The 24,393-nt window shown below is 47.5% G+C and overlaps 8 protein-coding genes and 2 non-coding genes across 10 annotated transcripts; 9 read left to right on the top strand and 1 right to left on the bottom strand.

The window, feature by feature from the left end:
* The first annotated feature begins 244 nt into the window (after positions 1-244).
* Positions 245-2,492, top strand: AFUA_3G04110 (snoRNA-binding rRNA-processing protein ENP1). Its single transcript, XM_743636.2, has 3 exons — positions 245-766; positions 820-1,061; positions 1,118-2,492. Exons 1-3 carry the CDS (start codon positions 389-391, stop codon positions 1,989-1,991), a joined length of 1,494 nt encoding a protein of 497 aa, XP_748729.1. The 5' UTR covers positions 245-388; the 3' UTR covers positions 1,992-2,492.
* A 1,983-nt stretch (positions 2,493-4,475) lies between these two features.
* AFUA_3G04100 (uncharacterized protein) lies at positions 4,476-4,760 on the top strand (the record flags this gene model as incomplete). Its single annotated transcript, XM_743635.1, has 1 exon — positions 4,476-4,760. The coding sequence occupies one exon, from the start codon at positions 4,476-4,478 to the stop codon at positions 4,758-4,760; it is 285 nt and encodes a 94-aa protein (XP_748728.1).
* Positions 4,761-10,556: 5,796 nt separating this feature from the next.
* Positions 10,557-12,515, top strand: hacA (transcription factor HAC1). The gene is made up of 2 exons (XM_743634.2): positions 10,557-11,148; positions 11,207-12,515. The coding sequence occupies exons 1-2, from the start codon at positions 10,940-10,942 to the stop codon at positions 12,297-12,299; spliced, it is 1,302 nt and encodes a 433-aa protein (XP_748727.1). The 5' UTR covers positions 10,557-10,939; the 3' UTR covers positions 12,300-12,515.
* A 35-nt stretch (positions 12,516-12,550) lies between these two features.
* AFUA_3G04060 (putative SNF7 family protein Fti1/Did2) lies at positions 12,551-13,935 on the top strand. Its single transcript, XM_743633.2, has 2 exons — positions 12,551-12,812; positions 12,911-13,935. The coding sequence occupies exons 1-2, from the start codon at positions 12,768-12,770 to the stop codon at positions 13,493-13,495; spliced, it is 630 nt and encodes a 209-aa protein (XP_748726.1). The 5' UTR covers positions 12,551-12,767; the 3' UTR covers positions 13,496-13,935.
* Positions 13,936-14,136: 201 nt separating this feature from the next.
* On the top strand, positions 14,137-16,918 carry AFUA_3G04050 (uncharacterized protein). The gene is made up of 2 exons (XM_743632.2): positions 14,137-14,397; positions 14,540-16,918. The coding sequence occupies exon 2, from the start codon at positions 15,201-15,203 to the stop codon at positions 16,542-16,544; it is 1,344 nt and encodes a 447-aa protein (XP_748725.1). The 5' UTR covers positions 14,137-14,397; positions 14,540-15,200; the 3' UTR covers positions 16,545-16,918.
* A 49-nt stretch (positions 16,919-16,967) lies between these two features.
* tR(UCG)1 lies at positions 16,968-17,039 on the top strand. Its single transcript has one exon. It is a non-coding gene (tRNA).
* A 183-nt stretch (positions 17,040-17,222) lies between these two features.
* Positions 17,223-17,295, top strand: tK(CUU)4. Its single transcript has one exon. It is a non-coding gene (tRNA).
* A 158-nt stretch (positions 17,296-17,453) lies between these two features.
* AFUA_3G04040 (Zn(II)2Cys6 transcription factor) lies at positions 17,454-20,479 on the top strand (the record flags this gene model as incomplete). Its single annotated transcript, XM_077804317.1, has 8 exons — positions 17,454-17,975; positions 18,040-18,537; positions 18,599-19,123; positions 19,189-19,327; positions 19,398-19,474; positions 19,531-19,601; positions 19,661-20,318; positions 20,383-20,479. The coding sequence occupies exons 1-8, from the start codon at positions 17,782-17,784 to the stop codon at positions 20,477-20,479; spliced, it is 2,259 nt and encodes a 752-aa protein (XP_077660473.1). The 5' UTR covers positions 17,454-17,781.
* A 172-nt stretch (positions 20,480-20,651) lies between these two features.
* On the top strand, positions 20,652-22,760 carry AFUA_3G04030 (3-oxoacid CoA-transferase; the record flags this gene model as incomplete). The annotated part of the gene is made up of 9 exons (XM_077804316.1): positions 20,652-20,943; positions 20,996-21,280; positions 21,354-21,540; positions 21,600-21,901; positions 21,951-22,030; positions 22,084-22,115; positions 22,167-22,284; positions 22,342-22,563; positions 22,626-22,760. The coding sequence occupies 9 exons, from the start codon at positions 20,652-20,654 to the stop codon at positions 22,758-22,760; spliced, it is 1,653 nt and encodes a 550-aa protein (XP_077660472.1).
* A 334-nt stretch (positions 22,761-23,094) lies between these two features.
* AFUA_3G04020 (uncharacterized protein) lies at positions 23,095-24,028 on the bottom strand (the record flags this gene model as incomplete). The annotated part of the gene is made up of 2 exons (XM_743629.1): positions 23,095-23,787; positions 23,870-24,028. The coding sequence occupies 2 exons, from the start codon at positions 24,026-24,028 to the stop codon at positions 23,095-23,097; spliced, it is 852 nt and encodes a 283-aa protein (XP_748722.1).
* Positions 24,029-24,393: the final 365 nt, after the last annotated feature.

The raw sequence follows: 24,393 nt of genomic DNA, 5'->3' as shown, positions 1-24,393 counted from the left end.
ATGATGTGAAAGCGGTCAACATAAATACTCCGGCAAAAAAAAAATGGCGCCAAAGCCATTGCTTCGACTCTTCTGTGGAGCGGGACAAAGGGCGGTGGCATAATTGACCATTTACAGCGAAGTATTTTCAGGCGGTAAGCTCCAATTCTCTCAATGTAACTGGGAGATTTCTCCAGCTGTTCTGGCAGAAAAGTTCCTAAGTCACATGATCTTGAAATTTACACACGCCTTGAGTTGAGAGGGGAAAAAAAGAATTAAGAGTTCTAGACGTCACTTTCAGCTTCACTATTATTTCCTCTTCGCTTGGTACGAAGTAATTTAGTCTGTTATTAATGCCCTAGGAGCAACAACTGATATTTCTTTGGATATCAAAAATTGCAATTATACAATGCCCAAAGTAATATCCTCTCGAGCTGCTGCAGCAGCCGCCCGCAGGCACAATCCTCTGGCCGAGGATATCATAACCTCGGGCCATCTTCGAACCCAATCAAGCAAGAAGAGCAAGCGTCAAGGGCGGCAAGATGATGATGGTGAAGATGGAGAGCGGTACATTGACGCGAAAATGACGAGAAAGATCTTACAGATTGGGCAAGAACTGGCGGAAGAAGATGCCGCGGAGCACGAAGCTGCAATTGGTGCAGCCAATATGGCAACTAATTCAGCCTTCAATTTTGAGTCGAGATTTGAAGATGATGAAGCTTTATCCGACGATGAGGAGAAGTTTCGCGAAGACGAGTGGGGTGATGAAGAAGAGGTCGAGGAAGTGGTTGGTGGTCTCCGCTCAAAGTGATAACTTTCGTTTGCTTAACATCGCCTTAGGAGGTTGATCCAAATGACCTTGACATGTTCAACAAGTTTATTCCAGGTGGTGACGAAGATCCTATATTCAATCCTCGAGGAACCGATACTGGCCGGAGCACCAATCTGGCTGATCTCATATTGGAGAAGATCGCAGAACATGAAGCGAAACAGTCCGGTAATGGTGGACCCATGATTCAAGGTGGAGGATTGCCCGAAGACGCCGTTCAGATACCCGCAAAAGCTGTTGAAGTCTACGAAAAGTGAGTGCGCTCGTCTCATCCATTCCCATGGTCATTGTGCTTATGGTCTCTTCCAGAGTCGGCATGATATTGTCTCGCTACAAGTCCGGACCTCTTCCCAAGCCTTTCAAGATTCTTCCCTCTGTCCCCAATTGGCCAACTCTTCTCTCTATCACTCGCCCCGAGTCGTGGACAGCGAACGCTGTTTATGCCGGGACTAGGATTTTCATATCATCGAAGCCAGCCGTTGCACAGGAGTTCATATCGACAGTTCTCCTTTACCGCGTTCGAGAGGAGATTCACGAAACAAAGAAGTTAAATGTTCATACCTACAATGCTCTGAAGAAGGCGCTGTACAAGCCAGCTTGCTTTTTCAAAGGCCTGCTGTTCCCACTGGTATCGAGTGGTACTTGCACTCTACGGGAGGCGCACATCGTCTCTTCTGTCATCGCACGTGTATCTATCCCAGTATTGCACTCCGCAGCTGCTCTACTTCGCATGTGCGACCTCGCCGCAGAACAGTCTCTCAGATCTCTCGAAAGCACGGGTGCGGTCAATGTCTTCATCCGTGTGTTCCTCGAGAAGAAGTACGCGCTTCCATATAAGGTGATTGACGCTCTCGTTTTCCATTTTCTGCGCTTCCGCGCTTGCGACAATGCCGAGGACTCGATGATGACCGATGGACCTTCTGGGGCTGCTACGAAAGCGTATAAGCTTCCTGTTCTTTGGCACCAGTCATTATTGGTCTTTGCCCAACGTTATCGCAACGATATCACTGAAGATCAGCGTGAAGCTCTCCTTGACCTGTTGTTAGTTCGGGGCCACAAGGATATCGGCCCTGAGGTCAGACGGGAATTGTTGGCAGGTAGAGGACGCGGCGTGGTTGTACCTGACCCAGAAAAGCAGGGCGCTCTCGACGCTGGCGATGACACGATGGATGTCACGTTTTAGGCAAAGCCATCGGCTCGGTTGAACTGTCTTGCCATGTTTTCTGTTCATGAGCTTCTGTAACTGCGGATGGGCGTTTGGGGTTTTCAGAAAAATGATTCTTTTGCATATATTCCCGGGGCGATTGGAAATATTATCATCAGCGCTACTATTGCTCTTATTTAGAGAGTAGGACTGATAAAGGGTAACAAGAATTTTCAATACTGTCAATATGATCCGCGTAGGTAATATGCATTCAGGTAGGGGCTTCGCCATCACCTGTCTCATCACTTGAGGAATTTACAATGGAATGCTCTATGATACGGCCCATTAGCATTATACAAAGCGCTATCCCTCCTGCTCATCTTGTCCTGTTAATATTCTTATGACGAACAAATGTCGGAATATTTATAGCAGCGAGCGTATTTACAGTGCTTGGCACATGACAGTGACCACCAGAATATAGAATATTGAGCAATGAATTTCAATTCAGCTTTGTAACAATGCATTCATAGCCAACTTGCCATGTACTAGAATGACTAAGAAGGCTGAGACTCAGATACTACAGTAATACACCAAGGTCAATATCCTTAGACATTGTGCATGCCGATGATGATAGTCCAGCATGTTGTACTTTGAGCATTGGCTCCTGGACTCCCTTGTCGCCCCAGCAGCATATTTCTTGCATAATTAAGTACCAATTCTGTTGATTGCATAAACATCATACGTTCCATTCTCCGAGGTGGAACAGTATCCTGAAATAATGACTATGGAGTAACCGATCCCGATATCTCAACGAAAAACTGCCTTCTCAACGACAAATCCTTAAAAAGAAAAATGTAAGTATATTTCCTATATTGCTAACCACACAAAGGACAAAAATATTAAGAAAATACTGTTCTAGGGCTCTCTTAAGATACCTATCTTAAACAGCTTATAGTTCATATTACTATACTAGTATAATGTCTAAGATGTGACAGCCCTCTCAGAGGTTGCTCACATTCTGCCGTACCAGACTGTTGACCGCCATCTTGAAGTGATTCCATATTAAGAGATTTGGTTGGGGATTTTCCGTTTGCTTTGTACAACCAACAGCACCAAGATGTCTCACGCTCAAGCTGTACATAGATTCCCTCTCTTTCCTTCCCTCTTTCTGTTTCTTCTTCTTCTTCTTTCTTAAGCTTAGTATTCGCATCCAATGCTACCGTATGTTTCTTACGAATGAGCTGTGTGTGATATAATACTAAGCTTTCTTTATTTCTCTTTTCTTCCCTGCTACTAGATTGCAGAGATCTTCACCACACTTATTAAACAATGCGTTGTGGTCCTTTCTCTGTTCTCTGGAAGCAAGCATTTTTCTGCGTGCCAACAATGCTTAATAGTTAGACCGAACGAACTGTGCGAACTAACAGGCGAATCAAGATAAATGAAAAGACCAAGAACAAATTACCGATGAACGACTGAATGGATGACAAAATGGCTAAACCAGCTGAGATCCCCCCATCAGAGGGCAGCCATGCCCATGGATTCACTAGACAACTGACCCTTCTCATGAACCAAGTTGAGAGTGATGGGATGGATGAAGACACTAGTGGCGAGGCGGAATCCGTCTCCTATGAAGAATTCACTGAGCATTGGAAGACTGATCCAACCCGCTGTTAGGAGGTGATCACCCAGATCTACAGAAATCTCAAGAACTGGTCAGACCAGCGAGGCGAGGACCTCACTCTCATGAACGAATGAGTCATTAAACTGAACGAAGAAGCCAATACCCTGAAGGACTAAAAGGAAGCAGCAATTCTTAAGCATGACCATCTGACTACGGCACTGAATACTGCTAACTAGGAACAAGACAATGCTCTCAAGCAGTTGGACTAAGTATGGCGTGAACAAGATGAATTTGCCCTACAGATTGCCTGTGGCTTTGGAAGTATTAGCTCCCAGACTTTTCCAGCTGGAATTAGTAGCAAGTTAATTAAGATCCCTGACCCTCCGCTCCTAGGAAACAGCAAAGACCCTTGATTTAAAGACTAATTTCTGGCGATTAAACAGAAGTTGTAAGCTAATGCTAATCATTACAACACTCCAACCCTCTGAATCACCTATGTTGCAAGCTAAACTGAAGGAAACACCCGCAAGCATATCGCTCCTCGTCTCCGAGACGATACCCCGAACCCCTACAAGGACGCCACCGATATGCTCGTTCATCTAGAGAATATCTTCACTGACCCCAACCACGAGCGAGTGGCTAAGCAGAAGTATAACACCCTGTATATAAGGCCTAGCATAAAGTAGCATGACTTCCTCTCTGAGTTCTTGTATCTGGCCGCAGAAGCAGGAGTGGTAGAAGAGACTTAGAAAGATGACCTGTATAACAAGCTCACACTCTACATGCAAGAATTAACAATGCCTGCCTACAACAATGACACTAAATCTTTCTAAGAGTTCACTAACTACTGCAACCAAACAGCCACCAACATTAAGAACATGGAACGGATTTGCTCTTGCATGAACAACGCCAGTGGAGGAACCCATAGCAAAGGAACCGCAACCACTGGAGGAACAACCACCCAAGCAGCTAAGACAAACCTCACCACCACCGCAGCCAAGGGACGCACGGCTACCCCTAGCCTGGATGAGGAAACCCGCAAGCGCCTGATGGTGGAAGGAAAGTGCTTCCACTGCTTTAAGCCAGGTCACATTAGTCCAAATTATCTAGAGAAGCAAATTAAGCAGCTGAAAGTGCTGGAACAGCCAGTTCCTGAGGAACAAGGGGTCTCAGAAAACAACTAAGCCTAGGACAAGTCTCCTTCCTAGGCAAAAAGCAAATCGAACTCTGTAACCTAGATCTGAGGAACCTACTAGGCCATGAAGAGGATAGTTTTATAATGCAAACACGCCTTTTAATAAATAGATTCTCAGTATCTGCTGGTTCATTGATTAATTGTAGAGCCAATGCCTATGCCTGTATCAACACTTCACTAGCTATCAGCATCTCTTAATGATTTAGGACACCTACTATACCACTGGAAGGGGAACATGCTGTTACTAGATTCAACAGAAAGCACTTAGTTCCACTGACACATGCTATTCTCCTCACCCTAGCCATTGATAATCGCGTGCAACGATAGATACCCTTCTTGATACTAGACATAGGGCGCCATGACATCATCTTAGGTCGAATGTGGCTAGCAAAACATCAGATCCTGGTGAACTGCGCGGCTAAGTAACTTATTTAGTCCTCCCCTGCCTCCTACTAAGAAGAAATAGCTATTTAGATGAATCAGGACGTGCCTCACAGTTGCCTGGGTCGACAATCTATCAATCAGGAACACTAGAGAGACGCCATCGGACAAGATCAACATTTCCATTGCATGCAAGATGATTACAACAATAAATCCCTTCTCAAATCTCCCACTTCACTTAATCAAATACAGCAAGAGAGTAATGAGCAATACTGTTACAACGTCAGTAGGAGCACTTCCCAACCACCCCCATACCGAGCGCCACGAACTGAAGGAATGAACTAATGACATGCTTTGCTTAAGATAGAGCAAGCTTTCCACAGTGCCCAAGAAGTCAAGCCTGCGCCTGCTATCCGGATCATAGCCAGACTAATGTCTCAGAAAATCACTGTCGACATAGCAGTAGTAAGAGCTATAGCCTTCCACCAATGTGCGCAGAAGCAAGAGACTACTGTTTTCACCACTTCTCTATATGAGCTAGATTAATTAATTGAGGATAAGAGAGGTCCAGAAGAGCCATCCCACATAGAGATTCTGCGTCTAGCAGCCAGAGAGTTGAACAAGCCAGTAAGCATACTGGCTAGTGAGCCGCTAAGTGAGTCCGGAAGGGAGACCACTGTTAATAGCATGGCAATGGAAGAGCTAAGTGAGATTAAGCAAGTGCTATCAAAGCCTTATCATGACCTCGCAGACGTCTTCCTGAAATCAGAATCTGACATCTTACCTCCGCACCAAGGCGAATTCGACCATCAGATTGAACTAGACTAGGCAAACAATGTGGGCTACGGCCCTCTGTACAAGATGAATGCAGAAGAGCTGGAGACTGTAAGAGAGTACATCATTAACAACCTGCATAAAGGCTTCATAGTTCCTAGCAATGCGCCATTTACTTCTCCAATCTTGATGGCAGAGAAACCAGGAGGAGGACTCTGTTTCTGCGTTGACTATCAGAAACTTAATGCTATCACAAAAAAAAGATTATTATCCACTACCACTCATTGACAAGGTGTTAGATCGAATATCTCAAGCAAAAATCTTCACTAAGCTGGATATCCGGCAGGGCTTTTATCAGATCTGAATGGACCCTGAATTAGAGGATTTGACGACTTTCCGATCTCAATATGGGAGCTATAAGTATTAAGTGATGCCCTTTAGACTTACAAATGGACCCGCTGCATTCCAAAGATTTGTCAATCATGTCTTTATTAACTGTCTAGATAAGTATTTAACAGCCTTTGTCAACAATCTGCTGATCTACTCAGATAATGAATTAGAACATTAATTACATGTACGAACAGTGCTGCAACAATTGCGGGAAAATGGATTGCAGGTATCCTTAAAGAAATGCGAATTCCACATCACAGAGACGCGGTATCTAGGCTTTATCATCTCTACTGAAGGCATCAAGGTTAATCCCAGGAAGGTAGAAGTCATCCAAAAATAGGCAGTTCCCACAACTGTTAAGGGAGTGCAATCTTTCCTGGGATTTTGCAATTTTTACCGCCGCTTCATTAAGGCATATAGCCGGATAGCCAGACCCCTAATCAATCTGACGAAAAGCAATACTCTGTTTAAATAGACCCCAGAGTGTGAAGCGGTTTTCCAGAAGCTAAAGCAGCGACTGGTATCAGCACCTCTGCTATGACTATATGACCCATCTCTTCCAACGCGAGTAGAAACTGATGCTTCTGCGGAGGTTATCGCAGCAGTGCTATCCCAAAGGCATGGTATTAAAGACTAGCATCCAGTGGCATTCTATTCAAAGACTATGTCCCCAGCAGAGCAGAATTATAACATTTATGATTAAGAGATGCTTGCAATCATCAGAGCCCTTGAGGAATAGTAAGCAGAATTAGAAGGATTACAGCGTGCAGAGCCATTTAATGTCTTTTCTAACCACCAAGCCCTATAGTATTTCATGACGTCCAAACAGCTCAACGCACGCCAGGCCTATTGGGCGGAATTCATCTCTCAATTCTAATTCATCATCCAATACCGTCCAGGACGGTGGAACACTCTTGTGGATGCCCTCTCGCGACCTGCCACAACGCACCAGAAGGGAGAGAATGATCACCGTATCCGTACTTTGCTGAAACCCGAATACCTTAGCCCCTAGATAAGGTCAGAGATATCAGCATTATCCAGATCAACAGAGGTAGTCGCCAGAGTGCTAGAAGCAAACCAAACAGCAGAGGAATTGGATTCTGACAGAGAGAAAGCCCATGCGGCAGCGGATCCCCGATAGACATTGCAAGGAGATCATCTTCTCTTCCAAGGGAGATTGGTCGTGCCAGATATGGGAGACCTCCGAGCCCAATTGCTGGATGAAATCCACCATTAACCATCGACAGTGCATCCAGGGAAGGGGAAGATGAGATAACTAGTCAAGGATTAATACTACTGGACCTCCTGGAGCAAGGATGTTGATTAATATATGGCGAACTGCCTCATCTGCCAGCAATTAAAGACACAATGTGACTTGCCTCCAGGACTTCTGCAGCCGTTACTAATACCAGATCAACCATGGCAGCACATATCCATGGATTTCCGCTCCTTCCCGCGTTCAAAAAATAAGTTTAATGCGGCCTTTGTAGTCGTTAATTGATTAACTAAACGCCCTGTTGCTGTTCCCTGCTATAAGACCACCACTGCGAAAGACATGGCCTGGCTCTTCCTCCAGTACATCTACCCATGGACAGGGCTGCCCGAAACTATTGTATTAGATTGAGGAGGACAATTCATATCGGAGTTCTGGGATGAACTATGCAAAATTCTTTAAATACAGATTAAATTATCATCAGGGCAGCATCCACAAACGAACGGCCAAACAGAAATTATGAACCAGTATATCGCCTAACGCCTGCAACCTTTTGTTAGTTATTACCAGGATGATTGGGATGAATGGTTACCTATCCTGAACTTTGCAGCAGCAGCACTCCCTAGTAATTCTACTAGTCTATCTCCCTTCCTAGTTGAAAGAGGTTACGAACCACGCACGTTATTTAATTAGACAAAAGCCTCCTCACCCCAGACGTTGCAGATAGATCATCAAGAGGCCCAACAACTGGTAAGGAGAATGGAACAGATATGGGAGCTAGCAAAATCAAACATGCAGACAGCTCAGCGTTGCCAAAAAGTACAAGCAGATAAACACCGCAGAGAGCTGGATTTTGATGTGGGGGACTATGTTTTTACTACCACCGCTGACTGGCAGCAAAGCTGCCTAACCCAGAAGCTCAGTGATCAGATGGCAGGTCCGTATCGGATCTTGGAGAAGGTGGGAAATGCTTATTAACTCAAATTACCGCCTAGCGTCAAAGTGCATCCGATCTTTGCGCCTGAAAAATTACGGAAAGCCCCAAGCAGCGAACTATTGACAGGGCAGCATCTTGACCCTCCCCCACCCATCAAAGTTGAGGGGCAAGACGAATGGGAAGTTAATGAGATCCTTGCCGTCTGATTGCACTACCACAAGCTGCAATATCATGTTAGGTGGAAAGGCCATGATACAGACCTGACTTGGTATCCAGCCAACAACTTCAAGCACGCCCCAGAACGGATCCGGGACTTCCATGCCCGATATCCTGACCTACCTGGACCCCCGAAACGACTGCCAGAATGGCTACGAGCTGCTGAAACTAATGAATTCGTCCCTGACTACCCTGACGACGACCAACCACTCGCCGAATCGGGACGATCCCGGCCTAAGGAGGGGGGTGATGTGACAGCCCTCTTAGAGGTTGCTCACATTCTGCCGTACCAGACTGTTGACCGCCATCTTGAAGTGATTCCATATTGAGAGATTCAGTTGGGGATTTTCTGTTTGCTTTGTACAACCAACAGCACCAAGATGTCTCACGCTCAAGCTGTATATAGATTCCCTCTCTTTCCTTCCCTCTTTCTGTTTCTTCTTCTTCTTCTTTCTCAAGCTTAGTATTCGCATCCAATGCTACCGTATGTTTCTTACGAATGAGCTGTGTGTGATATAAGATTAAGGATACTATTTCTATCATTATTTGAAGGATTAGATATCTAATATTTAATCTATACCAAGTAGTATACCTATTATATAGGGATCATTCTCTTTTCCAAATATATATAGAGGGATATAGTAGCACTTAGTGTTAGGGGGTGATATATACCCCTAATTCTTAGTATCCAGAGGAATTGCTATAGCTTTTCTTTGAAAAAGAGAGATGTACTCCGTATATTGAAATAGTATCTATAATGTATATACTCATTTTTTAGGTCATTCTAACCATGTTTTACTAAGGATAATGAAACTTCAAATATCCAGATTAGTATGGGAAGATAGCTCATCATTGAGATGTCACTTTTCATCGATACGCGCGATTCCGTAGACTACGGAGTAATGTTGAAGGGGTCGGTTACCTTGAATGTCCTTCATTCAAGAGCCCAGATGGAAGAGACTTATTTACTCTCCATACGGCGTTGTGGACTCGCTTACAATTTCAAGGCCTCATGAAGCAGGATAAGACAACATTCAAGCACTTAGACAATGGGATACATAAGTAAATACCTCTGGATATTCTGTAAAATAGCATTAACATCTTTCCAAAGTTTGGAGTGAGTTCAGCCCCTTCGCTACAGACACATGGACATGTGGTAGTACCATGTGGTATACACCTACAGCAACTACATACACCTGTCTGGTTCTCTACGGAGTACAGTTCGGTTCTCTTTATGTAGTCTGTCTAGACTAGAGAGTAGATGAAGTGGGACACTTTGTGACTTAACACTAAGAGCTCTGATATTAATAGCAGTGCTCTGGAGATGATCCAGACTATTGATCAAGAATGGCTTCCTCAATCTCTTTGTTGCGCCGTAATTCACAGTGGGGGCCACCACCAACTTACTCCGTACGGAGTACCATCTACTCCCTCACTTACCTGGGTAATTCATGACACATAAGGAGTATTGGCTATCGAGCGTTCAAGCATTGATAAATTAATCCCATGCTGGTTGGCAATCATCCAAGAAATTCCTAGTACTACATTATATTAGTCTTTGTGGAATGTCTACCCGAGGGGTACGTGAAGTATAGTACTCTGTACTCCTACTCTGTTCCCAGTGTGGGTGTGCCTGACACCGATACAGCACAGAGGAAAGTTCACAATTCTGGAACCGCAGGATTTCTAACTTTGTGGTGTTTCAGATAATGGGATGTTTGACTTAACGGAGGCTTAGAGGGGCCGCATTTCCAGGGATAGTGAGATTTGGTTCACTGTTACGCCGTACATTGCCTGAATTACAGTTTCAATACGGTTATTCCTGGCGTGTGCTACCTGCCGGTGAGCTATCGAGGTGTGGGATTCTCGTAATTTATGAAACATTACCGTAGTTATGCTGACGGAGGCAGCTCCGCCCCCTTGCTGACAGAACTGACCACGCTGGCCTTTTAAGAGTCACCTTTCCCCGTCACATTTGACCACTTCAACCAACTTCTGAACACTTGTCCTTTTGTTTCCTCTTTTCGCTGCCCACATTACCGTATCCCACCATATCAGCAGACCTCCGGTGCCTGGCTCCGGGTTTGACCGTTATGCCAACGTGGCTTTTTCTTTCGTAAACCGGGCAAGTGGACTTCATCATCAGGTCCCTAACCATACAAGGCTTGTTCTCTGCATCCTCCTTCCCTGAGATACTCGCAGAGAGCTGCAAATACCTGTGATCTTGTCTACCGGATTGACCCATCACGCCTACGAAATGGAAGACAACTTCGCTTCAGTTGTAGAGTCCTTGTCTGGTACATCAGCATCCGCTCTCCCGCTACTCACAGTCTCGCCTGCGGATACATCGTTGAAGGCGCCAGAGACCAAAGTGCAGGAGACAAAGACAGAGGAGAAGAAGCCACCTAAGAAAAGGAAGTCATGGGGACAGGAGCTACCCATTCCAAAGACCAATTTGCCTCCAAGGTATGTTCTATCGCGTCCGACGAAGTCAGTTGGGTCAGCTGACTTACACTTCCCAAAGAAAACGGGCCAAGACAGAAGATGAAAAGGAACAGCGGCGCATCGAGCGTGTTCTCCGAAACCGTGCGGCGGCACAGACGTCTCGCGAGCGCAAGAGACTTGAAATGGAAAAGTTGGAGAACGAGAAGATTCAGATGGAACAGCAAAATCAATTCCTTCTCCAGCGTCTATCGCAGATGGAAGCTGAGAACAATCGATTGAGCCAACAACTCGCCCAGTTGACTGCCGAGGTTCGAAACTCTCGTAACAGCACTCCGAAGCCTGGTTCTCCTGCCACAGCATCTCCAACTCTCACACCAACCTTGTTCAAGCAAGAAGGTGATGAACTTCCTCTTGAACGAATTCCATTTCCCACTCCCTCAATCACTGATTACTCGCCAACTCTAAAGCCTTCCAGTCTGGCTGAGTCCTCCGACGTGACACAACATCCTGCAGCGGTGTTGTGCGACCTGCAGTGTCAGTTGGCGGACTCGAAGGACCTGGAAGTGCCCTCCCGCTTTTTGACCTCGGCTCTGGCGTGGAACATGACGCTGCAAATGACATTGCAGCTCCTCTTTCTGACGATGACTTCCACCGCCTATTCAACGGTGATTCATCCACTGAGCCAGATTCTTCGGTCATTGAAGACGGGTTCTCCTTTGACATTCTCGACTCAGGAGATCTATCAGCATTTCCATTTGATTCTATGGTTAATTTCGACTCCGAGCCTGTCGCCCTCGAAGGCATCGAAGCGGCCCACGGTCTTCCGAATGAGACTCCTTACCAGACTTCTGGCTTGCAACCCAGCCTTGGCGCGTCCACTTCGCGATGCGACGGGCAGGGCATTGCAGCTGGCTGTTAGTGAGAATGTCTCTCGGGGAACTTGGTCCGCTGGTGATGACGCAGGCCGACTGCGCTGGGAGTCGTTGTTGACTTTGGTTTGGGCGATAGATCGTTTTGAGCGAACGAGAGGTCGAGGACGGATTCTCTTCGCGAAATTCGAGCGAGGTGCGCGGCGTGATACTTTGGGCAACCGCCACAGGAGTCCACGGAGTTCATGGAGTTCAAAGCGATTGAGCGAGACGTTGACGTCTCTGATGGATAAGGAACGATGAAATTTGGGCTGTATAATAGTGTATCTTTTCAATCGAGAGCAACTGGCAACTGAGATGCTGGTCGTTTCGCTGTTTCTCAAATTGATTATCCTTTTCATGTCACGCCGATCACGCTTCGTAGCATGACATATCATCAGTCTTCTGTAATGTTTACTTGCTTTAGGTATAGTAACCACTTGATGTCCTCATCAAGTTATTGGGAGGATCTTGTAGACCGTCAACTACTCTGGAGATCGGGACGACGTTGCCCCGCCGTTATGATAGTCCCACGGATCAACACTATCTCCACCTCTCTTCTCCTAATCAGGAACCTGAAGTCACGGCTGCATTGTTGCCTCCCGCCTTTCCGCCTCCAACAATCTGTCCATTCAGCTTCAACTTCTGCCAGGTTCGCGCTCTGGATACTGTGTTAGTGATTTTGTAACTCCTGATATTAACAGGTTGATCTGTCATTGCATCTTAGACAAAATGGTTCGGAAGGACCCTATCTTCGAAGCCCGCACCAATGTCAAGGTGAGATGGAACCTCCACTTGTGCGGATGCACTCTTATGAGCTGCGCTCTCCATTGTTGGGAAATAAACAACATTTCTGACGAATTCCTTCATCGCAGTTGCACTCGAACCGGCTTAAGAAGGAAGCTGCACGCGCGGAGGCAACATTCAAGTCAGAAAAGGCAAAAGCGGACAAGGCTATGAAGAATCGCGAGTTTCAAATTGCCCGTATCCACGCGGCCTCTGCTGTACGAGAGAAACGACGACAAGTAACCCTCAGAGCCGAGGCTGCGCGGGCGGACGTCATTATAAATGAACTGAAAGCCGCTCAGAGCACTCGCGATACATCCCGAACCCTCGCTCTGGCATCAAGGGGCCTGGATGCGGCGTCGAAGAGTGTCAATCTCGAAAACCTGGTGTCTCATGCAAATAACTTCCTGGCGCGATCGGAAGATTTCAAAATCGCTAGTAGTGCGATAGAGGATGTCGCTCAAGGTGTCTCTATGCAAGAGTATGGTGCCGAGGGTGAGGCCGAAGTTGATCGTCTTATGGAACAGCTTGCAGACGAGGCGGGTGTGGACATGCGCCTAGCGTTGGATGCTGATGCAGCACCCAAGGAAGACGTCAAAGAGCAGAAGCAGGCCGACTCGGAGCTGGAGGACGGCTTGGGAGCGAGACTACGTGCTCTCAGAGCTGCAAGCTGAAAGAAATCCTTGCCTCCCTCTTGTTACCCTTCAGCGCACTGTTGACGGCTGGCTGATTGCTTTTATATGTTGCAAGCGATGACCGAACGTTGTCGTCCATGTGTAGCATCTGTCAGACACGATTTGCCCTGATTCTTTCCGATGGATATTGACGAAGTTATGCCCCCCTAGTTTTGATTATCCGTCATTCTCGCTCTCCACTTAAGTCCTCCTGCATTTGTTATCACAGCTTCATGTTCCAACTTCTTTCTGGGGGCCATCTTGTTCGGCGTAGGCTTCGGTGATACCGAATGTTGGTTTCGATTTTCCCCTATTATTTTTCTTCTGATGTCGTCGCCAAACTCTAGCTGTGCATCTTATCCTGCTGTACTTTCTTTTCCATAATGTCTCCTGGAATACAAGCGGTTGCATAGAATCAACACAACTTAACTCTCCTTATTGATCAAGGACGTTTAAGATCGTAGGCTGACCTGAATTAACATCATCACTCTCAGAGCCTGTGCCTCTTGTTGTACAGCTAGCACTCAATCACGGTTCAGCTTGAGGATTTTTATCTGCATTAGGGCTAGGGCGAATAGCCCAGGTTGCTGATGCGCTAGGGCACTAGACAGAAACTGTTCTACTCGCATCAACCTGAAAATCGCGCTCATTGTCATTCAAAAGACTTGCATTGCCACGATCCAATCTGTATCTGCGTCTCTATGTGGAAAGTACTGAGCAAGATATTTCGACCAAAATTAACGGTAAAGTACTCCAGTGTCACCAAACCATTAACAAATAATGGTCATTGCTGTCTGGCAGAGTCCGCATGAGCCCATTGTTTGGCACATGGTATCTTTCTACTCCGGAGTAGGTATTCTCTGCCTTAGTATGTGGTACCGAGTATATCCATAAGCCATAAGGTAAGAGATTGTCCAATGTTTAATTTCCCTTATTTACGAGATAGTTTGGCCAAGCAGCCCCTGAGATTCTGAGTCGCTTAAGAGAGCCCTTGGTGACTGTCGATATTCTCCCAATGAGAAGCGAGTAAGCTGATGTGTCTAGGCCCTTTCTAGGTCCCTTTTCTTAGCGATGCGACCCTGCTAAGATTGCTAGGACCTATTTGATCCCTAGCGCAGGGCTTGAAGGGCCTCTAAGACTCTCCCATTAATGATATACATGGCTAGACTGCTTAGTGGTACCTATCCGGCCCAGACACCATCACAACTCACAAGTCCACTTCCTCATTTTCTCAGACCTTTCCCTAGTCTGGTTTCGAGAGAACTCGCTAGTCGGCCACTCGCTGACTGGCCGAATGAGGCAAAAATGAGCTAACTGTACACCGTGACCAGCCTGGTCTTTTCATCTTGTCCCCTATCTTGAAGACCGTCCAATTACCACGCCGGGAAGGTATGCTACTTTGGACCATGGCCACCACAGAGGCACAGGCCGAGCGGCTTATGCCGCAGAGGGCTACGAACTCCGTTGAGTCCGTCGACCCGGACCACGGACCCCTTACCAAAAGGCGAGAGCCTCAATCCGTTGATCAACCGTTTAGGCAGTGCCCATTTGTAGCGCAATGTGTTTTCTCCAAGGGGGAAAAAAACCATCAGAAGGGTGGATTTTCCTTGATCAGATTTTCTATCCTTCCATTTGATATTCTTTCTGAGTCTCGTTCCCTCGTTCGACCCTCTGGGAGCACAGTTCCCAAGTACAGCCAAAAAAAATGGCACCTTCACACTCATTTCCACTTGCATCTCTGTCACTCATTTTGCATCAAACTTCTTGCGCTTTCGCTGCCCCGTGGATAGTCACCAAGGTGTACGAGCAAGATGTCTACACCGAGGATTACGGCTACAGGACCACAACAAGGACTCTCATTGATGAAATCACACCGACAGCATCACCGATGCCTGCTGCCCTTTCAACAGCAACTCATGTAACAAGCGACAGTTATGACGATGCTGTCACCGTTGTTCAAGTGCTTTATCCATCTGGTGCAGGGATCGAGTCAACCTACAAGTACTACAATTACCAAGACTCAAATATTATCACGCAGTACTTCGTGGACATGGTACTTACAGCGCCAACGTCGTGCTCTTCGCAGTGGACCGTGACCACTGCGGTTCCAGTCTATGTTCCTAACGCTATTGAAGACGCTCTGCTAGCGACGTCCATGTCAACGAGCTACTCCGTGGACGATAGACAACCCTTTCAGCCAACCACATACACCAGGGCTCTTGCATTCATTGACCCTACACAATTGCCCGCATCGAGTCTGAACAGGCTCAGTAACTCCTACCAGCACACCATTTACCGAGAGTACGGGTGCTATGACAGTAGCGCCGATAGCGGTAGCAGCTACTCCTACTATGATGGTAGTGACGGCGGCAGCTGGCTCTACGACCGCTATTATTACGGGGTTATCTCTCCACTCGGTATTCTGCTTGCTTGCATTTTGGGATGGTTCGGAGTATGGCTCATCGTCGGCCTCATCGAGAGTTGGTTTCAGTTTCAACGCTTGATGAGGGGTTGGCAGGCTCGCCGAGGATTCCCAATTTCTTGGTGCATGCTCGCTCCTATTGTCTCCTGTCTGCTCCTTTTATTCTGCCGCAAAGGCTTTCAAGCTCGTACTTTCGAGGAGGCGCAGGTGCTTCAAGAGAAATGGCAACAAATGGTATTCTGGAGGAAAGTCGGCCTGTGGCTTCGGTGGGGTTTCGGATTCAGTTATCCACCTATGCTGGGTCCAGCTCCAGTCAAGGTCGGAAGGCCTTCCAAGCGACCTGTTGCTGCCACCGCTCCTCTCCTTGGCGTATCCCTGCCACGGAGTGTCATGTCAGATGTCCATTCCGATTCTGGAAGCAATCGCGGAGACAGTGCTGCGTCTGGTCCAGCAATGGCCTATAGTCCAACGCCAGGCCAGACGCTGCAAGTTCCGCCTTCAATACCGTCAAACAGACAACAGCAGGCCCCCAATCAGCCCATACCTGAAGTTCCATCAACGACTAGCGGTGCTCTTCCTGCTAACACACATGCAACCGAAACGGCTAGTGAGCCGCGGACTTCATAGTCTAACATGGGTGACATACTGGATAATTTCTAGACGGGGAGACGAATATTCTGCTATCTGACGATCATGTCTTGCGAGCCAGACAAATGACCCCTGGATAAAAGTCACCCTGGCTTCTTCCTTGCTGACGTCCAAAATATGGAAATCACCTGTCAGGTCGCGACGGTCATTAGGACGTTACGAACAACGATGTGTGATATGATAATAGAATACATGATAGCGTTGAGAGATACTCCGTACGTTCTTTCCGGATCAGAAAAATGAGGGGAGTGAGGAAGTACTTCATTATATTATTATTTCTGAGGTGGCCCATGAAGAGAAAGGCTCGAAATCGATTATGTAACAGTACATCCTTGGGCTAAGCGTCCAAAAACTTTAGTAGTTCTCGGAATGATAAAAAGCTTTCGCCACATCCAATCACAGGGCCGGCTGGCCTAATGGTAAGGCGCTTGACTTCGGATCAAGAGATTGCAGGTTCGATCCCTGCGTCGGTCACATTTTTTTATTTCCTGGAACGCATCAACATAGCTCAATAGTGCTCGACCGTGTATAGTCAATAAAACAGCGGCAAGATGAGAAGTCATTCATGGAATGTATTAAATCTGGCAATTGCTGTTAGGCCACGAATGAGTGTTTAATCTCCATAAGACGAAGTATTCCTAATCGAAATATCTCCCAGCCGGGCTAGCTCAATCGGTAGAGCGTGAGACTCTTAATCTCAAGGTTGCGGGTTCGACCCCCGCGTTCGGCTTCTCTTTTTCGTTAGGCCACGGCTTCTTTTTGCACTTTGTTACCCGTTTTACTTCCAAAGATTTGCACACACATTCCTTTTCTCTTGCCTTCTTCCTTTTTCTTTTTCTTTTTCTTTTTCTTTTTCCTTTTCCTTTTCTTTTCTTTCTTTTTTTTTTTGGCCCCCCGCAAGTATCAAGTTTGCACTACTCCGTACATTGCTGATCTCCCCGGCCTGGCTGACCTGAATGGGGCTTATGTGGATGCCGAAATCCCAGGCAATGGTAGACCACATAATTCCCTAATGGAAAATATCGTGGTTGACTACTTTCGACAATAACAACAAATCACTGCATCCTATATCCTAGGACACGCGCTGTTTGTGACGGTGGACCAGTAATTGAAACCACCTTGACAGACTGCTCCATCCCTTGGTAAATATGCGTATGGAATTTGGGAATATGCTTGAAATGGTTTGAACAAAGAATCGTGCCTCCGAAGGAAGACGATGGATGGCACAGCCGATCCACCACAGTCGAACAGAACGCCGCATGGACGACAGGCTGCGTGTTTAAATTGCCGAAGAAGCAAAATACGATGCAAGCGCAGCCGCGAGGGTACCTGCTGTGACAGATGCAAACAAGCAAATCTGGAATGTATAGTACCCAGTCACCATCTTGGTAGACAAAAGGGTGTCAAGAAGTCAGAGTCACCGGACCCTATCCCTATTTCTACTACAATAATACATGCTTACATCCGCTTGTAGCAAACGCAAAGGACTGGACAAAGCGTTACACCAAATAGAGGAGGCGATTAAGCGCCCCAAGACTGATGCAGCAGGATCTGATGCTGCTCGGAAACTTATCTCGGATCTGCAAGATCTCCTTAGTAGGACACAAGGGCATTCTGCGCGGAGTGAGGTCGAGGAGACATCAGATGACCCTGACCAGTCACGGACGAAATCTCCGCAAGGAGCCGCTGCTGGGGACAATCTAGCCTTGGATGACGCGGAGAATCCATTGCAACTTCTGGCCAGAGCCTCTGATCTCCAGTTTTCGTCAGCCGAATGCCGTGACGCACCCATACTGTCCACTTCGTCTGGGTCACAATCGTCTCTCAGACCGAATAGTAGCCCCAACGAGGACTTGCCCATTGCCAGATCTTTTTTCGTTCCAGTCAAGGCGAAGCTAGACCTCGGCCCGGACATGGACCCTATCGAACTGGGCTTGACTACTTTGCATGAGGCGGAATTACTTTTTTCTTTGTAAGTCAATCTATTAAACCTAGTATGTATCTTGTCGGTGAACTCACCAATTCGCCAATAGCTTCTACGAGAATTTGGCCCACACGAGGTGGGGTCTGGACCCGACTGTGCATACTGTGTCATTCGTACGCTCGCAGTCTGCCTTTCTTTTCACTTCAATGCTGGCTGCAGCTGCCCGGTTTAATCCTTCTACAGCCGCCTTATCCAAAAGATTAACGAGGCACTGTACATCACTGGCTTATAAGGTCATTGTTCAGCGTTATCGATCAGTGGAAATTGTTTTGGCCTTCATGGTAAACGTTCCATGGATGGCCCCAGGGAGCAGTTCTGGCGATGATGACACGTGCTCCTATATTGCAATGGCTTTGACTGTTGCGCTGGACCTTTCTCTCAACAAGATAGTGACACCCTCGACTGGGTTCGATAGTACTCTCCAGAACAGGCTTGCGAAGGCTGACTGCATTGATGCAAAGAGAGCCTTATACATGGATGGATTCGAAGCTGTTGATCCGGCTTCAGAATGGGGCCGAAGGTTGTTACGTAGACGTGAGAGGGCTTGGATCGCGTTATTTGTCCTGGAGCGTGGGTATGTGCTGAAGCTTATAGTCGAAGATATGCGTACGGCGAGTTTGGCTGATTGTATACCGCAAGTGTCTGTTTGGCCCGGGGGCGAAGCTATACAGTTCCCCTAACTGCCCTCATCGAAAATTGTGACAGATGGCATATCTCTGATATTGCCGATTCTCGAGATGGGCCGATGAACTCTATGGCTGTTCTCCGGAGGAATCTAGTAAGACAACCCCTCGAAACATCTTCGCATGATGGTTTGCTTGCAGGCAGCTAACATCATTATACGGCAGGATGAACTCTTGAGAAAAGTGAAATCGCGTTGCGACAGTTGCCGACTTGGAGACATCGGATCTGAAGCTGCTCAGTCGTACGATCACTCCTCCCGACTTTTATGTTTCTTGAAGAAGGCTCACTGGCCTCTAGGATCAAGAAACTTATTGAAGACTTCTATGATCAATGGTATGCGGCTTGGGCACTTGAGATTGGTGGACCCTGTACGTTTATCTACAAAGTTTCATCACGAAGCAATTCTTTGCTAATATAACACGGAAAGCCCGCTGCCTTCCACCGTACGTTGAGATATTGGTAACACACACGCAACTGTCTACATATGGTGGCGTGATCAATCATCCCACAGCACCCCTCGAGGTCAAGCGGTTTTTCCGCGCTGCTGGCCTCTCTTCTGCATTGAATGTCATGCGGGCAGCCATTCAAGGAGAATCGCGGCTAAAGTCCATGCCCAACAATACAGTGATCATGATCGCCTTTGCTGCATGTTCTGCCCTTAGCCTCAGTGTGACGCCAGCGGACAGCAGGTCCATTTTGGCACCGAGTGTGCGACATTTGATTGAGGAAACGGCCGATGTCCTCGAGCGGATTGGCGCCGTCCCAGCTCACAGAGAAGGTGCATCTGTCTTGTATGGACGACTGCTACGAGAGCTTGTTAGGCGTGCTCATGTGGGCTTTGTTTCCCAGAAACATATCGAATCAGCCCCGGTAGAGTCCTTACAGCCCTCCTCTACATTGAGCGATTACTGCCCCATACCTTCACTGACACAACCACCAATGGATCCCTCTACGCTATGGCCGGAGACGCTACAATTCTCCGCGATGTCTGACCACCAAATCATCGATGCAGTAAACAGGGCAGACTCGGCATTCGGCATGAATATTCCTGACGTCCTACTGGAAGATCTGATGAACTGGGATTGGTTCGACTTTGCCAATACAGCCGACCTGGGTTTTGGCCAATAACACCGATACTGCAATCCACAGTAATACTCTAGGTGCCGATTATCCTTTGCGCTGCAATAATCTTGAGTGTGGTTGTGAAGTGGTGGGTCACTGGGTTCCTGTCGGTGCCCAGAAGTAGCTCCGATTGCCGCACGGAGCGTCACTCTTCGATTTCCATGAGAGATGCCATAGGGCTCTCTCGATGTAGAGAACGATTATTAGAAGATCTCAATCCAGATTCATCCAGTATATAGAGTCACGGCCCTGCTTTTCTATCCTGGGTGGCATACTTCTCTTCTTGCTGCCAAGGAATGGCGACTTTGCGGGGTTCAGCAATCGTATCTCCTATGTGGAGAACACATACTGTTACCCGTCCACGGTTACACTTAGGGACATGTTATAAAGCGTGTGCGCGACCTGGTCTTCTAACAACAACCATTCGCTATGTACGATATTCAACTGCCACTCCGCAGCAACAGACACTTGCACGCAAGATTGAGCGTGGCGTTTCAAAACTATTCAGAGATGCAGATGAGGCTGTCAGTGACCTCAAGAGCGGATCTACAATCCTGAGCTCTGGTTTTGGCCTTTGCGGCGTCGCAGGTAAATTTCTTCCCAACAAGAAGGGTTCAACAGACAAATTGACATTACTTAGATACACTTCTATCAGCGATCAATCGCAGAGGAGTTGAAAATCTGCATTCCCTGACAGCCGTTTCAAACAACGCTGGCGCTCCTGGAAGAGGAGGGCTTTCTACACTTACTCAAGCCGGACAAGTAGATCGGTTGATCCTATCCTATCTAGGGAACAACAAGGCTTTGGAGAAGAAGTATTTGACTGGGAAGATTGCTATTGAGCTATGTCCCCAAGGAACATTAGCCGAGCGATTACGTGCCGGAGGGGCTGGGATTCCGGCATTCTTCACTCCTACGGGAGCGCGTAAGTTTTCCTCAGTCGAAAGCTTTCATTCAATAAATTGCACCTACAGTTCTGATTTTACTTTATTTCGCAGACACGTTACTCCAAGCAGGAGAAATTCCCGTCCGGCTAGATGAGTCTGGAAAAGTATTGGAGCGTGGCACACCACGAGAGACGAGGATATTCAATGGCAAAACTTACTTGATGGAGACAGCCCTCACGGGTGATGTGGCTATCCTTCGTGCCTGGAAAGCAGATGAGGCAGGAAACTGTGTTTTCAGGTAAGTCTGGTATCTGCTCATGCGTCAGTCAACTTGCTGAACAATGGAACTTCCTCCAGGTATACAACGAAAGCATTCGGCCCGGTCATGGCGAAAGCTGCCACTCTTACCATAGTGGAGGCGGAAAATATCGTTCCCGTCGGTTCCATTGACCCTAACGATGTCGATCTGCCGGGCATCTTTGTGGATCGAGTTGTTCCTGCTACGGCGGAGAAGCACATCGAAATCAGAAAATTGCGGACTCCAGAAAATGAGGATGCGACTAAGACCTTAAGTGACCCTGCCATGGCTCAGAGAAACCGCATTGCCCGGAGAGCAGCGAAAGAACTAAAGCAAGGATATTATGTTAATCTGGGTGTTGGTGAGTACGCTAGTCTTCTAAAGCTCCTCAAGCGCTGACACTCGCTCAGGAATTCCCACACTGGCTCCGTCATTCTTACCAGAAGGCACGAAAGTTTGGGTGCAATCAGAAAATGGTATTCTGGGCATGGTGGGGTAGCCTGCGAATTTGGCCAAACAACATCAACTAACGGATATAACTAGGGACCGTATCCCACTGAGGACGAAGTTGACCCGTAAGTTCTATCCCTTGAACTTGGTATACGCATGAATTGACTAGCTTGCAGGGACATCATCAATGCTGGGAAAGAGACGGTCACCCTCATGCCAGGCGCGGCTACTTTCGATAGCACTGAATCGTTCGGCATGATTCGGGGCGGACATGTTGATGTGTCCATCCTTGGGGTGAGTGAAGCAGATTATGCTTGTGAACGGATAGAGTACCGGGCTAATGATAAGCAGGCCCTGCAAGTGAGCGCCAAAGGCGACCTAGCGAACTACATGATTCCCGGAAAGGTCTTCAAGGGAATGGGAGGAGCTATGGACTTGATCTCTAATCCAGACCAAACCAAGATCGTTGTCGCTACCAGTCATACAGCCAAGGACGGATCTCCCAAGGTCGTCGCGGAATGTAGCCTGCCTTTGACAGGCGCAAACTGCGTCAGTACGATCATCACGGAACTTGTAAGTCTATTAACTCGCGTGCAACCTCAGACTCTATAGCCCGACTGACCGTGGCTATCTAGTGTGTTTTCCAGGTTAATCGAAGCAAAGGGGAGCTTCTGCTGACGGAGCTCGCCCCAGGGGTAGAAGTTGAGGAAGTCCGAAGCAAGACAGGGGCGAGCTTTGCTGTTGCAGACCAGTTGAAGATCATGGAATGAAGCCGCTCAATCCCAAGGTTGGGAATCAGACCTGATCAATGCTGGCTGTCATGTAGATAACATTTCGTGTAGACATCATGTATAGAACCTCAATCCAACCATCCTTCGGAATTTTGAGGGGGAAGCGGAGGTTAGCACCATTTCCATCCTCCAGTGAGACTTGACAGAGTGACGTGCTCTGCATGGGATATACAACGTCGATTCGAAGGAATTGAGCTGTTCCCTTTTGTATATGGTCTCTGCAAGGAAGACGACTCTATATACATATATACATACACCAAGCAAGGGTCACTGAATCTATTCACAACAACACCACTGTTACAGGGCAAGGTAATCACAGTTTAGAAGTCCTGAGCGGGGCGAAGTTTGATCCCGCGCCCTCGCTGATCGATTGAACAATATCATCCACACTGGCCAGTATCCATGTAGTACCCTCGTCACTGGCCAGCCACCGGGCACCTTGCTCAGTTTCAGCATCATCAACCCACGATCCATCTTCGATTGCCTTTCGCAGGCCAAACACATGCGATGTCACTTGCGGTCCCACTCCAGACTGCGCACGCAGGCATGAAATCGCGACAATAGACGTCACTATGCGGCCAGCATTCGCGCCGGTAGTCCGCCCAGCGGGATCCGACAATAGTGCACCGTAATGGCTGTTCAATATGTGAACGGGAAGATCAGGATGTGAATCCGCCAATTTGTTGACCAGTTTGGTTTCAAAGGGCCGGTAGATGGAGTCCCATAAGGCTCGGCCGCGCCTACCGATCTCATTGATATTCCCGGGGTCTGGGGCTCGAGTCGGAGTACGTGATAGTCTTTTGCTGACGGATTCGGGCAAGCTCGCTTTGAAAGCATTGAGGCAGTTGATCGTCCGCGGGATGCCGTTGAAACTGATGCATTTCAGCCCCACCTCGCGCATCAGCTCTGCTGTGGCTATGCTTTCGTCCTCTGTTTGAGCCGATGCAACCAATTGAAACAAGATCGCGAGAGATTCAGGAGAGTTCATGGTCATCGTGGCGGCTGTCTGTTGGTTGAAAACAATCGGATAAGTCAAAGCGATCTCAGAACAAGTCATTTGCTAGGTAATTGAAGAAGGGTTAACGAACCGACAACGCCAGCCATGACGGCGAGGAAACATTGTTTGCTAGAGCGCTCTGTTGAATTTTCTGGTAGACGGAGCGTATATTGCGAGGGGCAGGGACAGTATTTGGCCGCGCACTCGGGGCGTTTATCAGAGCCTTGAGGCTGCTGGATAGTTTTGACATATTCTCTCAATTTCTTCAACCAGTGCCGATTGAGTAGCGTAGCATGCACGATTGAAGAGACTTAGAGATCTTGGTCTTATGAGCAAGACATGCCATGATCTTGAATTGGCCATCTACCGGGCCAAGCTGTTGATGATCGATGCCTCGGCGCCAAAACTGGACTCCGGGCGGTGTCGGTTGAGTCCGGCAAATGCCAGCGGAAAGAATACGTACGGAGTAATTACATGCGGTAATTTACCAGATGATGTCCACGTGACCATAACAGAGCGAATCAGTATCCCCAGGGCCCCAACGCCAAGCTTTTAAAGCCCGATCCAAGCAACACGGGATTGTCTTGGGCTGGGGAAGAAAATGCGGGGATACAA

Source organism: Aspergillus fumigatus, chromosome 3 (genome assembly GCF_000002655.1).
Source record: "Aspergillus fumigatus Af293 chromosome 3, whole genome shotgun sequence".
Classification (NCBI taxonomy): domain Eukaryota; kingdom Fungi; phylum Ascomycota; class Eurotiomycetes; order Eurotiales; family Aspergillaceae; genus Aspergillus; species Aspergillus fumigatus.
The sequence above is the reverse complement of the archived record's forward strand: the minus strand, read 5'-3'. Positions and strand labels throughout refer to the sequence as shown.

Excerpts from the sequence above, each read along its gene's own strand:
- hacA (XM_743634.2), top strand. The coding sequence starts at position 10,940 with ATGGAAGACAACTTCGCTTCAGTTGTAGAGTCCTTGTCTGGTACATCA. Across the intron at positions 11,149-11,206 it reads AAGACCAATTTGCCTCCAAG|AAAACGGGCCAAGACAGAAG; the intron begins GTATGTTCTATC and ends CACTTCCCAAAG.
- AFUA_3G04060 (XM_743633.2), top strand. The coding sequence starts at position 12,768 with ATGGTTCGGAAGGACCCTATCTTCGAAGCCCGCACCAATGTCAAG. Across the intron at positions 12,813-12,910 it reads AAGCCCGCACCAATGTCAAG|TTGCACTCGAACCGGCTTAA; the intron begins GTGAGATGGAAC and ends CCTTCATCGCAG.
- AFUA_3G04110 (XM_743636.2), top strand. The coding sequence starts at position 389 with ATGCCCAAAGTAATATCCTCTCGAGCTGCTGCAGCAGCCGCCCGCAGG. Across the intron at positions 767-819 it reads AAGAAGAGGTCGAGGAAGTG|GAGGTTGATCCAAATGACCT; the intron begins GTTGGTGGTCTC and ends ACATCGCCTTAG. Across the intron at positions 1,062-1,117 it reads GCTGTTGAAGTCTACGAAAA|AGTCGGCATGATATTGTCTC; the intron begins GTGAGTGCGCTC and ends GGTCTCTTCCAG.
- AFUA_3G04050 (XM_743632.2), top strand. The coding sequence starts at position 15,201 with ATGGCACCTTCACACTCATTTCCACTTGCATCTCTGTCACTCATTTTG.